Genomic DNA, 12780 nt, shown 5'->3' with positions numbered 1-12780 from the left:
TTTGTTTTTTTTTTTTGTTTTTTTTTGTCCAGGCTTCACGCTACTAATAACCGAAATGTTTACCCAAACTTTAACAGTAGTTTTTGCTTATAAGTCTCTTCTGTGAGTGAAAATGAAATGAAATGCTTTCATTTTAAGCTTGCACCGTTGTTACAGTCGCTGCAAATGACACCAGAAGTCGCAATGCACGTAATGTATTTCTGGCCACAAAATGCAGAACTTTGTGCGAAAAGGTCGAGGCTGTCTGGTGTAGTGCCAGGACACGCAGTGTATGTAGTCTGGTGCCATTCCGGTCTAGTGGACAAGTGGTTTTGTGTCCTCTGTCAAAAGAAAAGGTGATGAAACAGTTGTCAGCATGACCCTGCCCCAGCTTTTTTAGAATGTGTTGCAGCCATAAAATTATAAGTTAATGATTGTTTTTTTCTATATAAATAAAGTTAAGTTGAGTTGAGTTTGTTAAAAAAAAAAAAAAAAAAAAAAAGCACATTAAATAACCTCGTGTTTGCAGTGCATTCAATTAAATACAGGTTGAAGTACAGGACATCATTTGCAAATTGTTTGTGCAAAAAGAATGTATTGTTTTAGCACATCCCAACTTCATTGGAATTGGGTTTGCATAGAAAATCTGGAGGTAGATTGAAAACCATGTGCATGAGTTCAAAGCAATCTCTTTTCCTTTAACAGCCTGAACAAGTTAACTAAGACTCACCATACTCCCTTTATATTGATGCAAGTTGGTTAAATCCTAAAATGTTTCGAAAACATTTTACAATTCATTCACTATTGATTTCAATATGCAAAAAATAATAATAAAATAAATCTCACATTCATGAAGTGTTTCTCAATTCCGGTCCTCAGGCCCCCCTAGCCAGCCTCTTTTCCATGTCTCCCTATTGCAACGCAGGTGAGGATCGTTATCAGGCTTCTCCAGAGATGGCTGATTAGCTGTCATTGGAATCAGCTGCATTGGGAATTGGGAGACATGGAAAACAGGTTGGCTAGGGGGGCCTGAGGACTGGAATTGAGAAACACTGCGAGTGCAGCACAATAGGTCAGCGCATTCGGCTATAAACTGAACGGGTGGTGAATTGAGCCCACCCAAGTACAAGATGCACTTTTTCAGAATTTCCATTTTAATAAGCTTGTTGGCCTGTTGAATTTCAAAAATGGAATCTCCCCCTCTTTGTAACGTCTCTATGGTGCAATCGGTCAGCGTATTCTGCTGTTAACCGAAAGGTTGATGGTTTGAGCCCACCCAGGGACGTGGCTTACTTTTTCAGAATTTCCCTTTGGATTTGAGCTTGTTGGCTTGTTCAAATTCAAAAACGTAATCTACCCCTCTGTCGTGTCTCTCTTGCACAGTAGGTCACCGCGTTTGGCTATAAACTGAACGGGTGGTAAATTGAGCCCACCCAGGGACGAGGTACACTTTTTCAGAATTTCCAATTTGATAAACTTGTTGGCTTGTTGAAATTCAAAAACAGAATCTACCCCTCTTTCTAAAATCTCTGTCGCACAATAGGTCAGCGCATTGGTCTGTTAAGTGAAAGGTTGGTGTTTCAAGCCCACCTGGGGACGTGGTACAGAGTTTTCTTTTAGATTTGAGCTTGGCTTATGTGTTGAAATTCAAAGCTGTAAATGCCATGACTTGTAGTGTCTCTCTAGCTCAATAGGTCAGCGCATTTGGCTATAAACTGAACAGGTGCGGAATTGAGCCCACCCAAGTGCAAGGTGCACTTTTTCACTTTGATAAGCTTGTTGGCCTGTTGAATTTCAAAAACGGAATCTACTGCTCTTCCTAATGTCTCTGTGGCGCAATAGGTCAGCGCATTCGGCTGTTAACTGAAAGGTTGGTGGTTCAAACCCACCCAGGGATGAGGTACACTTTTTCAGAATTTCCAGTTTGGTGAACTTGTTGGCTTGTTGAAATTCAAAAACGGAATATACCCCTCTTTCTCACATCTCCGTGGGTCAATAGGTCAGCGCATTTGGCTGTTTACTAAAAGGTTGGTAGTTCAAGCCCACCTGGGGATGTGGTACAGCGTTTCCCTTTGGATTTGAGCTTGCTGGCTTATGTGTTGAAATTCAAAGCTGTTCATGCCATGACTTGCAGTGTCTCTCTAGCTTAATAGGTCAGTGCATTTTGCTATTACCTGAAAGGGTGGTGGTTTGAGCCCACCCAAGTATGAGGTATGCGTTTTTAGAACTTCCATTTCGATAAGCCTCTGGGCTTGTTGAAATTCAAAAACGGAATCGACCCCTCTTTGTAATGTGTCTGTGTTGCAATAGGTCAGCGCAATTGGTTGTTATCTGAAAGGTTGGTGGTTTGAGTCCACCTAGGGACGTGGTACACTTTTTCAGAATTTCCCTTTGGATTTGAGCTTGTTGGCTTGTTCAAATTCAAAAACGTAATCTACCTCTCTCTCATGTCTCTGTAGCACAGTGTTTCTCAATTCTGGTCCTCAGGCCCCCCGAGCCAGCCTGTTTTCCATGTCTCCCAATTCCCAAATGCAGCGGATTCCAATGACAGTTAATCAGCCAGCTCTGGAGAAGCCTGATAACGATCCTCACCTGCGTTGCAATAGGGAGACATGGAAAACAGGCTGGCTAGGTGGGCCCGAGGACCGGAATTGAGAAACACTGATGTTGTGAGTCACGACACTGCTTCACCACTGTTATCCGTACCACTGAAGCAGTTGTGTTGAAATGGTTCAGTGCTTCGAGGCATTTGAGACAATTCAGTGTGGTGACATCTACTGGACAAAAATATATTTTATTTACATTCGGCAAAAGGATAAAGCGTCACCGTTGTGACAGTTTTGTGACACAACATGACTGTTGTGACACTGTTGTGTCAGTTTTAAATGAAAAGGTGAAATACTTGTGCAACAGAAAACTGATGATGGTATTTGAATAAAATGCTTGTGACACTGGGACGGGGATTTGGGTGTTTCATTAAAAACATCATTATTGCACCCTTTGGTTTCAGTTGGTTATATATGACCTCTCCGGCTTTGGAGAAGATCGTTTTGGTGATTTGATATATATCATAAATCATATAGTGTGTGTGAATGAATGCCTACAATATGTGCAATTGCGAATTAATCTATTGTGTAGTAATCTAACTTCACCTCCACTGTAAAATAAAGGGAAGTGATATTTACTTGGGAAAAAAAAAGTATATTGTAAATTTTACAAGGAGGGTTTTGGGTACAATTTACCAGTTTATTTAAAAATAAAGTTACTAAAGTGTAAGAGTGAACTCCTGACCTTCAGATTGGTAGATAAGACACTCTTATGTGAGCCATTTAGTCTTGCTGTTTTCCACTATAGGCTAAAGTATTTCTGGTGACTAAATGGAGCAAAAACCTGAGGTACGAGGACCTGACACCAGCAACACAGCAGGACTGGCGTGGCTCAGCAAGGCTGTGACCCAACCTGAAGGTTGTGGGTTCGTTCTTCAACCTTTCAGTACTTATTTTTTCCTCATTAAAAAAAATACAAGATGTACTCGGAACACTTGTAAAATTTACTTAATTTTGGAGCGATATCACATTCCTAGTTTATTTTTCTCCGAGTAAATATTACTTTTTTCTTTTATAGTGCACCCTTCTTCGTTTTCAATCACAATTCACGCAAAAGCTCTGCTCCTCTCAACCCACCAGCGTTGCCAGGTGGGAAATGTAGGATTACCGTACCATAGACTCAAAATTATCATACTTTGATGGAAATTATCGTACACCCGTCATAACCAAAGTACATTGATTCGCAACAATCAAATATAGTCGTTCTTATGTTTAAAAGCGCTCACAGGCACTCAAGGCTTCGTTGCGGGTTAATGTCACTGATCTGTATACATTAATGGATAGGTGGTTTGAGTCTTGCGCGAGTTCCTGTTTGGGAGTGTCTCCTGGGGGCGGGCACTTACCGTTGGGCCAATCAATGCATGGACGTCTCTCGTTTCTCATGCTCAGCAAAGCGTGATTGGCTGGTATGTCACATGAGAACAGATACCTTCAGGGTTTGAAAAAAAAACTCTGGCAGCTTCAATTTTGACGGCAATAATCCAAAACGGTCAAATTATCGTACATTTTCCATTTTTTGGGGATTATTGATCGTACAGAAGGTCAAATTATCATACAAATACGATAATTATCGTACATCTGGCAACACTGCAACCCAACACTGCAACCCACAATCTTGCCCCGAAGCCCCTCCCTACCTGGAACGACACGGCGACAGTGACAGCATGTACTTAACGCTTCACTTCCGCGGTCACGTGATTATTATTATTTTTTTTTTTCATCCTACCGAATGAGCACGGCATCTGAACAACGTATCAAGACACATTGCCGCGAGCGGTCGACACTTCCCATGCGTCTGTGTCGAGCGTGACGTCACGAGATGTTCTACTAGAGACGACCAATTGTGACACTTATGCAGTGAGTGCTCGACCCTTCACTCATATTCAGACCTGCCCAAAAGGTCCGAATCAGCGTGGGAAACAAAGTCCGATCCGTTTAAAGCGGACCAGACAGTGCAGGTCTGAATACACTCTAGTTGTTATTACACTTTGCCTTTAAAGCATTTTTTAAAACCATTGAATTTGAACCTTAAGGATATAAATGAAAGAAAGGGGAGGGGCGGCGGGGACAAAAAATGCTGCATTTATTTATTTTGAGTTGACCACAAAAAAGGTGCATTGATTTATGCCTTTTAATGGCGGGGGGGTTTTCCTGGCCTGACATCACCCCTGTACCATTCACAACATCCATTGCTGCTCTTGATGCAAGCAAAGTTTTGGGCCTGGAGGACACCGTTGCGCAACTTGCCCGGAAGGAAGTCTGTCCACAAACACTCCATCAGGCTGGTCATACAGCACGGGAAGCTGAAGCAGGGCGTGATCTGTGGGTGACCAATGGAAGGGATTTCAGCAACATGGTGAACAACATGACTACTAGGTTGCTAATAGATACAGTAAAGCACTTGCTGCTTTGTGCTTAGACAACTTCTGATAAGTGGCTGCTACAGAGTGGTACCAAATCAATTCCTACCGTGCACTCGCAGCCCTCTCCATAGCGGTCCAACACCTTCTTCTGCGCATCGCTCAAGGCATCCCACGGCTGATAGAAGTCACACAGGGAGACATGCAGAGTGCCGTCAAACTGCAGCCTGCCTGCATTTGCAGAAGAGAAAAGGAGCATGCACTCAGAACAGTGGCAATAAAAATAAAGGACATAAAATACACCTGTGGGAGACAACTCGAGCTTTATACCCATGAATAGATATACAACGCCCTTGGTCAGCGTGATTCCACATGCTGCAGAGTTGGGTCCAGTGTAGATGGCACCAAAAAGTTTTTCCACACCCTTGAATGTCTGAAAAACAAAGATTTATCTCCAACATGCACACAAGTTGCATTTACAAAAGTTCCTCACCTTCAAGTGCCAGATGGCATACTTAATGGATCCACTTTCACCTTGTGTGTCAGGCATCACGCCAACAACCCTTGCCTTGATGACTAGAAAGATGTATTGAAAAGATTCATTAAAACACAAAGGAGCATCCAGGTTAGAGGGTTTGAGGCCAAGACAGCAGCACAAAGCCAAACAAAAGACTAAAAAAAGCCAATTAAGTTAATTGAACAACCATTTTGTGACAGGAGGACAAGTTGTCCCATGTCCCACAATAGGAATGTGGGCGTACACTTCCTTAATACCATTAGCATGACCTGCAAACTCAAATGGCTACTTTTAAAAGTCTGTTAGGCCGGTTTAGCCTGTTCAGCCATTTTGTTCCAAAGTAGCCACAGAACTGGTGACTGGGTGGGTGCAAAAAAATAAATAAATAAATAAAATAAAAATAAACAAAAAATTCCAGAGACAATAATTCACCAGCGATTGGATTTTGCAGACTGCCTTAAACATAGTGTACTTCATTTCATAACAATAATAATAATAATAATAATAATAATAATAATAAATAAATAAATGAATAAAAAAACAACATAAATAACGACTGGAAATTGACTTGTTCAACTTACCAACAACATCTCTTTGGCAATACAACTCCTGTGGATGCATTGGTAAACAGGTGCAGGCTTGCACACCTTCCTTCTGCAGCCCCCACAAGCAGAGGAGCGCAACTGGCACCACAAAGTTCTTCCAGATCATCTTGAAACCGTCAATGACCCCGTCAAAAGCAACAAGTTCTGTTACAACAGGATGTTCACTCTGCTTGAGTTCATTTGAAGGAGAGCCTTTTTCTTAAAGCTGCAGACTCCGCCCACAATTACTCACTTGCATCACCGACAAAATTGAAAACAATTAATCTGAGATGATACATACACTTTATACATCATTTATGCAGAAATTTGGATCTATGAATATATGGTAAAATATGGGGGGGGGGGGGGGGATACCAATTCACACATTCTTCCTAAGTAAGGAGAAAGTGGGATTACTATGGTTGAATGAATGTTATCAATTTACACCACAAATGTTTTGTGCATGAACAAGACTAGAACAAATGAGCCAACTTTTCTTGGCTTTAATTCTGCAGGTAGAAACTGGTTAGAATAGATCAAATTTGGCATCTTTTTTTTTTTTTTTTTAGGTAATCTCTTTGATTTTGTTGGTGAAGAAAGTCTCAGGTGAAAACAGTCATCAATCAGTGTGTGCAGGTGTTGTCGCTTAATTGTGGGCGTAATCTGGAGCGATCAAAAGGCCCTTGTCTAGCTGGGTTCACCACAGTAATAAAACTCGTGACACAACAAAGTGCCGCCTCTGAAACAACAACAACAACAACAGCAGCAGCATGGTTGTGTAACCACAAATCTTCTAATTTGTTTTGGCTTTGTTACATGGAAGGTTTCAGGATGAGCTGGAAGAAGTTTGTTCTGCCTCTGGTGCTGCTGTGCTTGTGGGGACTTCCAGGAGGAAGGAGCACAAGCCTGTAGCTGTTTCCCAATTCATCCGCAACAGGTGAATTGCCAAGCAGATGTTGTCCTTCATGTGCTAAACCTAACAGGAAGTCCACCATTTTGATTTACTTTGGAATGTGTTGCCATTTTTTTGGCCATTTCATAGGGGTCTTATTTTAACGAACTCCTCCTACAGTGTTTATCCGATCATCTTCAAACTTGGTGTGATTCATCTAAAGATGTTGAAGATGAAAAGTTATTGAAAGCTTTTTATTTCGTCGCACGCTGTTGTCGTGGCATGCACTGTTTGCAAAGGAAAAAAAAATCTTCTTAAAGAAGCATTCCCAGTTGTACGAAGCAGCTAGAGCTACGAAAATTTGTAGACATATGTAACAGCCCAAGATGTACAAAAATGTCTCTTGGTGACCTGTGCTAAACCCGACAGGAAGTCCCCCAGGGGCCGGGCATCACATTTTGAGCTAACCCCCCCCCCCCCCCCCCCCCCTTTTTAATGGTTAAATGCTACAAAGTACATTTGGATGAGTGTTTATAATGTATGTTTATTATATGACAGGGCTTCCCAAGTGAAGGTGAATTATTTTGCCCTTGTCCCCCTGGCAAAGTCTTACCATTCCTATGTCTGTGCATTTTTTTTTAAAATTAATATAATGAGGACAATTTCTATTTTACTTTGTTCTAAATTGACTGATAAAACTTTTTTTGTTTTTTCTCTCCTTTCCTCCGCTTGGTTAAGTAGAGAAGCAGGTGTTAAAGGATGGTTTACCTATTTTTGACACCATTTCTAGTCCATTTTATGACAATTACTTGCCGAATTTACTTCTAGATCTTTTCTTTTCTTTTCTGCTAATTTTTGTGTGGGTCTAAAGCATTTATTTTATGGCACGACGAGGCGTCAATTGTCAAAGCTAGCAGTTGAACTGCACTACTCATTTGAAAGGGCATCCTCAAGCATCTTTCAAATTTTCACTTTTGTAGTACTGTAACTAAACGGTTTCCTTTTAACATGACAAGCAAGTCTTTGCTTTCGATTTGTCTTTCTAGTCATTAAGGCAAAGGTTGTCGGAGTGATGCCGGGCGCACAAGGTGTTCGACCCACAAAATACAACATCAAACACATTACGGTGAGATGCAATTATTTTCATGTATAGTACCTTTTTATGAAGAATGCAAATTGGCCATAAATCTAGCTTGTTTTTCCAGACTTTCAAGGGTGTTGAAAAGCTTTTTCATGCCATCTACACTGGCCCAACTCTGCGTTATGTGGAGTCACTCTGACCAAGGGAACTGAATATCTACTCATGGGTATGAAAGTTACTTTAATTTTTCTCTCCACCATATGAAAACTATTGATTACATGGTCTATCTAAGGGCTGGGTGATGGGGCCCAAAACTCGTATGGCAGTATAAACTGCATGTGTAAGCAAATTATTTATATATTATATACCTTTGGTTACTACGGAGCCCCTAAGGTGACGTATTTTTATTTTATTTATTTATTTATTTTTTAAAAGAGAGAATAAAAAACTGGGCGTTCCCTCGCAGAGCAACTTTGTGTTCAGGATGCAAAGTTTTTTTGTTTTGTTTTTTTCCGCCTACCATGTCACCTTAGCTGTGCTGTAAACGCTTCCGGGTCATCTTCCCTGTGACCAAAAGCGACGTGTAAACAAAACATTGGGAAAATAGATGATCCATTCTAGTTGCTTTGGGAAAGCTTTCCCGCTGCTTTGTTTCATGTTTACAAATGTTCCATCCTCGTCGCATTTGGTCACATGGAAGATGACCCGTAAGTGTTTACGGCGCACCTAAGGTGGTAGACATGGTAGGTGAGAAAAAACAACAACTTTGCGTTCCCTCGCGAAACAACTTTGTGAGGGAACGCAAATTATTATTATTATTTTTTCTGCCATGTCACCTTTGGGGGCTCCGTAGCTTACTTGTGTGTGTGTGTGTGTTTTTAAATCTCACGCCAAAATTAAGTCGGCACTCTGCTGCAAAATTATGCAAACAAAATATTGCTGATAGTTTAACTAAATGAAAACTGGCTTACAGGTATTCACTTGAAGATCACAAGTGGCCATTGTAAACGGCACAAGTCTAAGTTTTATACAACAAACTGAAATGGTGATGAAAATTAAGCTTAACTCATTCACTGCCAGTCATTATAGAAAATTTTTACATTTCCAATACTCGCGTGATATTACATTCAATAATTATATATAAACCGAATCTACCAAATAACAGAATAGACTCCCTACTTTTTGTCCCGTCCCGTTCTTTTATAATTGACAGCAGAAAAATGTAGGTTTGCCAAAATACCACCATTTCTCCCATGGACTCTGAAACTGTGTTTATTTCCTATAAAATTGGGCAATGATGTCATCTACCGGTGGTTGGGCATCAGTAAAGTTGTTTCCAAGTTTGATATTTACAGTGGAGCATGCTCAGATTCGCCCCCATTTAGCACCGCTCTAAAAAATACAATTGACAAGTATACTTGTCAAAGGCAGTGAATGAGTTTTAAAGGTTTTTTTTTTTTTTTGGTTTTTTTTTTTTGTCGTCATTACAGGTAGGTTGCAGTATGGCTCATTGCATGTTAACCTGTGCGATTTCTATCAGCCATGGGATGCCTTGGATCTTGTGCAAAAGAAACTTCTGTACCACTACAGGGAGGGCTGCAATTGTGTTGGAAGAACACAACCAACACCCCCCCCCCTCCTCCTCCTATCAGATATTGCCCACATGGACAAACACTTCTTAATCAGGCTGAGTCTTCCAGTAAGTGTGTTTGTAAACATGTTGATTAAATCCATCCACAGATCAAATCCTGCTTCTCCTTCCCGTGCCACATGACCAGACCAACAGAGTGCTTGTGGACAGACTTCCTGCCAGGCAAAATGGGCAGTCGCGACCAGGCCCAAAACTTTGCTTGCATCAAGAACAGCAAGGGATATTGTACCTGGTACAGGGGGGCTGCCTGGTCTGGAAAGGAATACCCAGCTTTAAAAGGCCGTTAACTCAAAATAAAAATCTTTATTTTTTTTTTATTTTATTTTTTTTATTTTCCTTCTCTGTGACGATTAATCCCTGGCTGACTTTAAAGTACTTGTGATTCTTTAACAATGATGGGCAATTGGACATATTTACTGTACATAAGAGCTGGCTTTGTAGCTGGAACTCATTACAGTGAAGATGCCTTGCAAACTTTCAGAATTAAGTTGCAGTGAAATTTAACGGGGCTCAGAGATGGGGGGGAAAAGTACTTGAGTACGATTACTTGTATAAAGAGGACTTTTTGTAAAAGTAATCAAAAATAATTACTATTAAAACGGTATCTGTACAATTCTTAAAAACAGATGGCTGTTAGTCTACTTGTTACTTTTATTTCGCATGTATGACAATTTAAAAATATATTAGACCTAACCTGAGATTGGCTGGCAACCAGTGCAGGGTGTCCCCCGTCTACTGCCCAGAGCCAGCTGAGATAGGCTCCAGCACCCCCCGCAACCCTTGTGAGGAATAAGCGGTCAAGAAAAAGGATGGATTTAGATCTAACACAAATGCTGTCATCCTGTCTTTGCCAATCATATGATTGGTTACACATGATCCAACATCCATCCATGCTTGTGATAGGCTCTATCTCAAGCAATGAGACGGCGCAAGAAGAGGTGACGCTTCTGTTGATCTGAATGTAGCATAGGTGGCAGCTGCCACTTAACAGGTGGGCATTGACTGGAATTGATGATTGATGGAAGTGCCCACCTTTTGGTGTGTGCTTCAGCACTTTCAGCGAATGCTTGATGAGAAGCCTTGAAAAAAATGCACAGAGTGATCAGTGAGTGAAGCAGGATTACTTCCGTTAATCGCTGAGTCCTTCCCAATCTGTATTCTGTGCGAGGCTTCGCATTATGTTCATTAAACACTCATTCTGTTCCTTTAGTGGTTTGTTTTCTTGTTTTAACCCAATTATTTCTTCATTAGCTAGCTCCAGTGTCTCTGACCGTTGGTTCATCTTCAACAGTCGGTGTCTCGGATCAGATTCACCTTCCAAGTTCAAGCAGACTCAGCTCAGCGTCAGCCTGTCTTCTTAGTAGCTCCCTTTCTTTTTTGCAGTTCATAGAGACCAAGTGCAGCCTCTTTCTTCTTAGCAGCTTCCTTTCTGCTTTGCAGTCTAGCATAGCGTGCAGCTAATTTAGTGGGTGACTTTTTTTTTTTTTCCCCCATCATAGCTGAGGTGTTGACTCATAAGGATGTGATTTTACTGAAAGTAAATTGAATATTCATCACAATGTATTTACTTTAAACAATAAATCCAATCAAATACTTATTTCAGATTCCAATGGCTAGGTGGTGCCATTCTCCAGTTGTCAAGTGCTGTATTACGAAGGAATTCAAATGTTTTCCCATCAAAATAACGTAATCATGAATCACATATAATATTTCTCTTTTCTAAACATTACTGTCACAAATTAAGGGGAAGCTGACTTTTTGTATTTTTTTATTTTCTTACACTTTTCTGTTAGACCAGTAGACAACAAAATAGCACTGTTAAATAAATTCCTCATCCTCAAACATTTTTGACACAGTTTTACTGATAATTTATTATACTGACACATAAAGTAACATTGGCTCCATAATTTAATAATTATCAATATGAGGTTATCAGATTACGTACAATACTTCATTCTACAAGACGGCGCTGATCACTTGATCCACTTTCCGGTAACACACACACACATTTATTTAATGAAAGTCGTGTCTTTAGTTATTAGCTTTCTACAAAAAAAAACAAGAAAAAAAAAACATAACTATAAAAACTCACCTTAAATGAAATGATCCGAACAAACACGTAGGGGTTCGTACGACCACACTTTTGATCTGTTGATCGCAGCAATCCATGCTCGCCTTCGTTGTTCACTTTTCTATTCTCCTGTTGACAAATTACCTTCGGAATGCGATAAAAAACGCTTTTTATTTCTTCCACCCCGGCTGTAGCAGTTAATAATAGCACACGTCGTAGGAATTATCACTCGATGAATTGTCAACAAGTGAGAGAGTATACCGCGGAGCTAACACGTAGCAACACGAGCCTTCGAAAATGTCTGCCTGCAATGCATTGTGGGATATGCAGAAAAGGGAAAACCCCTCCATATGGCACGGAAGAGGCAGGACTGTTTTTGCATATCAGTTTGGTTCCGGTTCGGTTTGCGACGTGTGGGCTGCGTAAAAAATACTTGTGCTTCCGACTTTGTGCCGCTCTTGCGCGTTCGCAACCCAGACCGGAACCAAACTGATGTGCAAAATCACGTCCCGCCTCTTCCGTGGCATATCCCCCATATAAAGATGTTTTATCGGTACCAAGATCCACGCAACCCAATGGCCGTCTTTGTGCGTCAAAAGGTCCTCCATCCAAAGGTCCGTCGTCACTTGAGCCAGTAACAGCGAAGCCTCTCGGCGATGGACGTTTTGAAAAGCCAATCATATCCTCCAAATATCAACGTGCTGGTTGCCAGGGTAACTCATTTTTTTAAAGTCTTTTCAACACCCTGCGCGAAAACCCTCCAATGTCATAAGTCACGTTTTTGGTTGCTGCAACCTTCCAAATACGCACACGATTCACCCATTCTTATGTTTGAGTTAGCAATCATGGTTAGGCCCCTCCAAACCATTTTACAAACTAGGACATTGTGCATAAAAAGTCCTCCCTCGTACGACGCAGGAGGCAGTCACAGCCAAATTCATGGTGATTGACCTATTGAACAGCCAAAGAGATTCTGAATACGTCAGTCTTGCTTTTTTTGTTTTTCCGAAAGCCAGCTCATTACAGAGAAGAATAGAGA

The 12780-nt window shown here is 40.9% G+C and overlaps 1 protein-coding gene, 1 non-coding gene and 1 pseudogene across 3 annotated transcripts; 2 read left to right on the top strand and 1 right to left on the bottom strand.

Moving 5' to 3' along the window:
- The first annotated feature begins 1803 nt into the window (after positions 1 to 1803).
- Positions 1804 to 1877, top strand: trnan-guu (transfer RNA asparagine (anticodon GUU)). The gene has a single exon. It is a non-coding gene; the product is annotated as a tRNA-Asn (tRNA).
- Positions 1878 to 4645: 2768 nt separating this feature from the next.
- LOC144003572 (metalloproteinase inhibitor 2-like) lies at positions 4646 to 6264 on the bottom strand. The gene is made up of 5 exons (XM_077500021.1): positions 6044 to 6264; positions 5439 to 5521; positions 5276 to 5378; positions 5055 to 5176; positions 4646 to 4905 (listed from the first exon to the last, which is right to left on the bottom strand). The coding sequence occupies exons 1-5, from the start codon at positions 6171 to 6173 to the stop codon at positions 4717 to 4719; spliced, it is 627 nt and encodes a 208-aa protein (XP_077356147.1). The 5' UTR covers positions 6174 to 6264; the 3' UTR covers positions 4646 to 4716.
- Positions 6265 to 6733: 469 nt separating this feature from the next.
- Positions 6734 to 10879, top strand: LOC144006983 (metalloproteinase inhibitor 2-like; annotated as a pseudogene). Its single transcript, XR_013280107.1, has 6 exons — positions 6734 to 6983; positions 7497 to 7512; positions 7985 to 8064; positions 8144 to 8245; positions 9510 to 9625; positions 9760 to 10879. The product of XR_013280107.1 is annotated as a metalloproteinase inhibitor 2-like (transcript).
- Positions 10880 to 12780: the final 1901 nt, after the last annotated feature.

Source organism: Festucalex cinctus, chromosome 1 (assembly GCF_051991245.1).
Source record: "Festucalex cinctus isolate MCC-2025b chromosome 1, RoL_Fcin_1.0, whole genome shotgun sequence".
NCBI classification, from domain to species: Eukaryota; Metazoa; Chordata; class Actinopteri; order Syngnathiformes; family Syngnathidae; genus Festucalex; species Festucalex cinctus.
The sequence above is the reverse complement of the archived record's forward strand: the minus strand, read 5'-3'. Positions and strand labels throughout refer to the sequence as shown.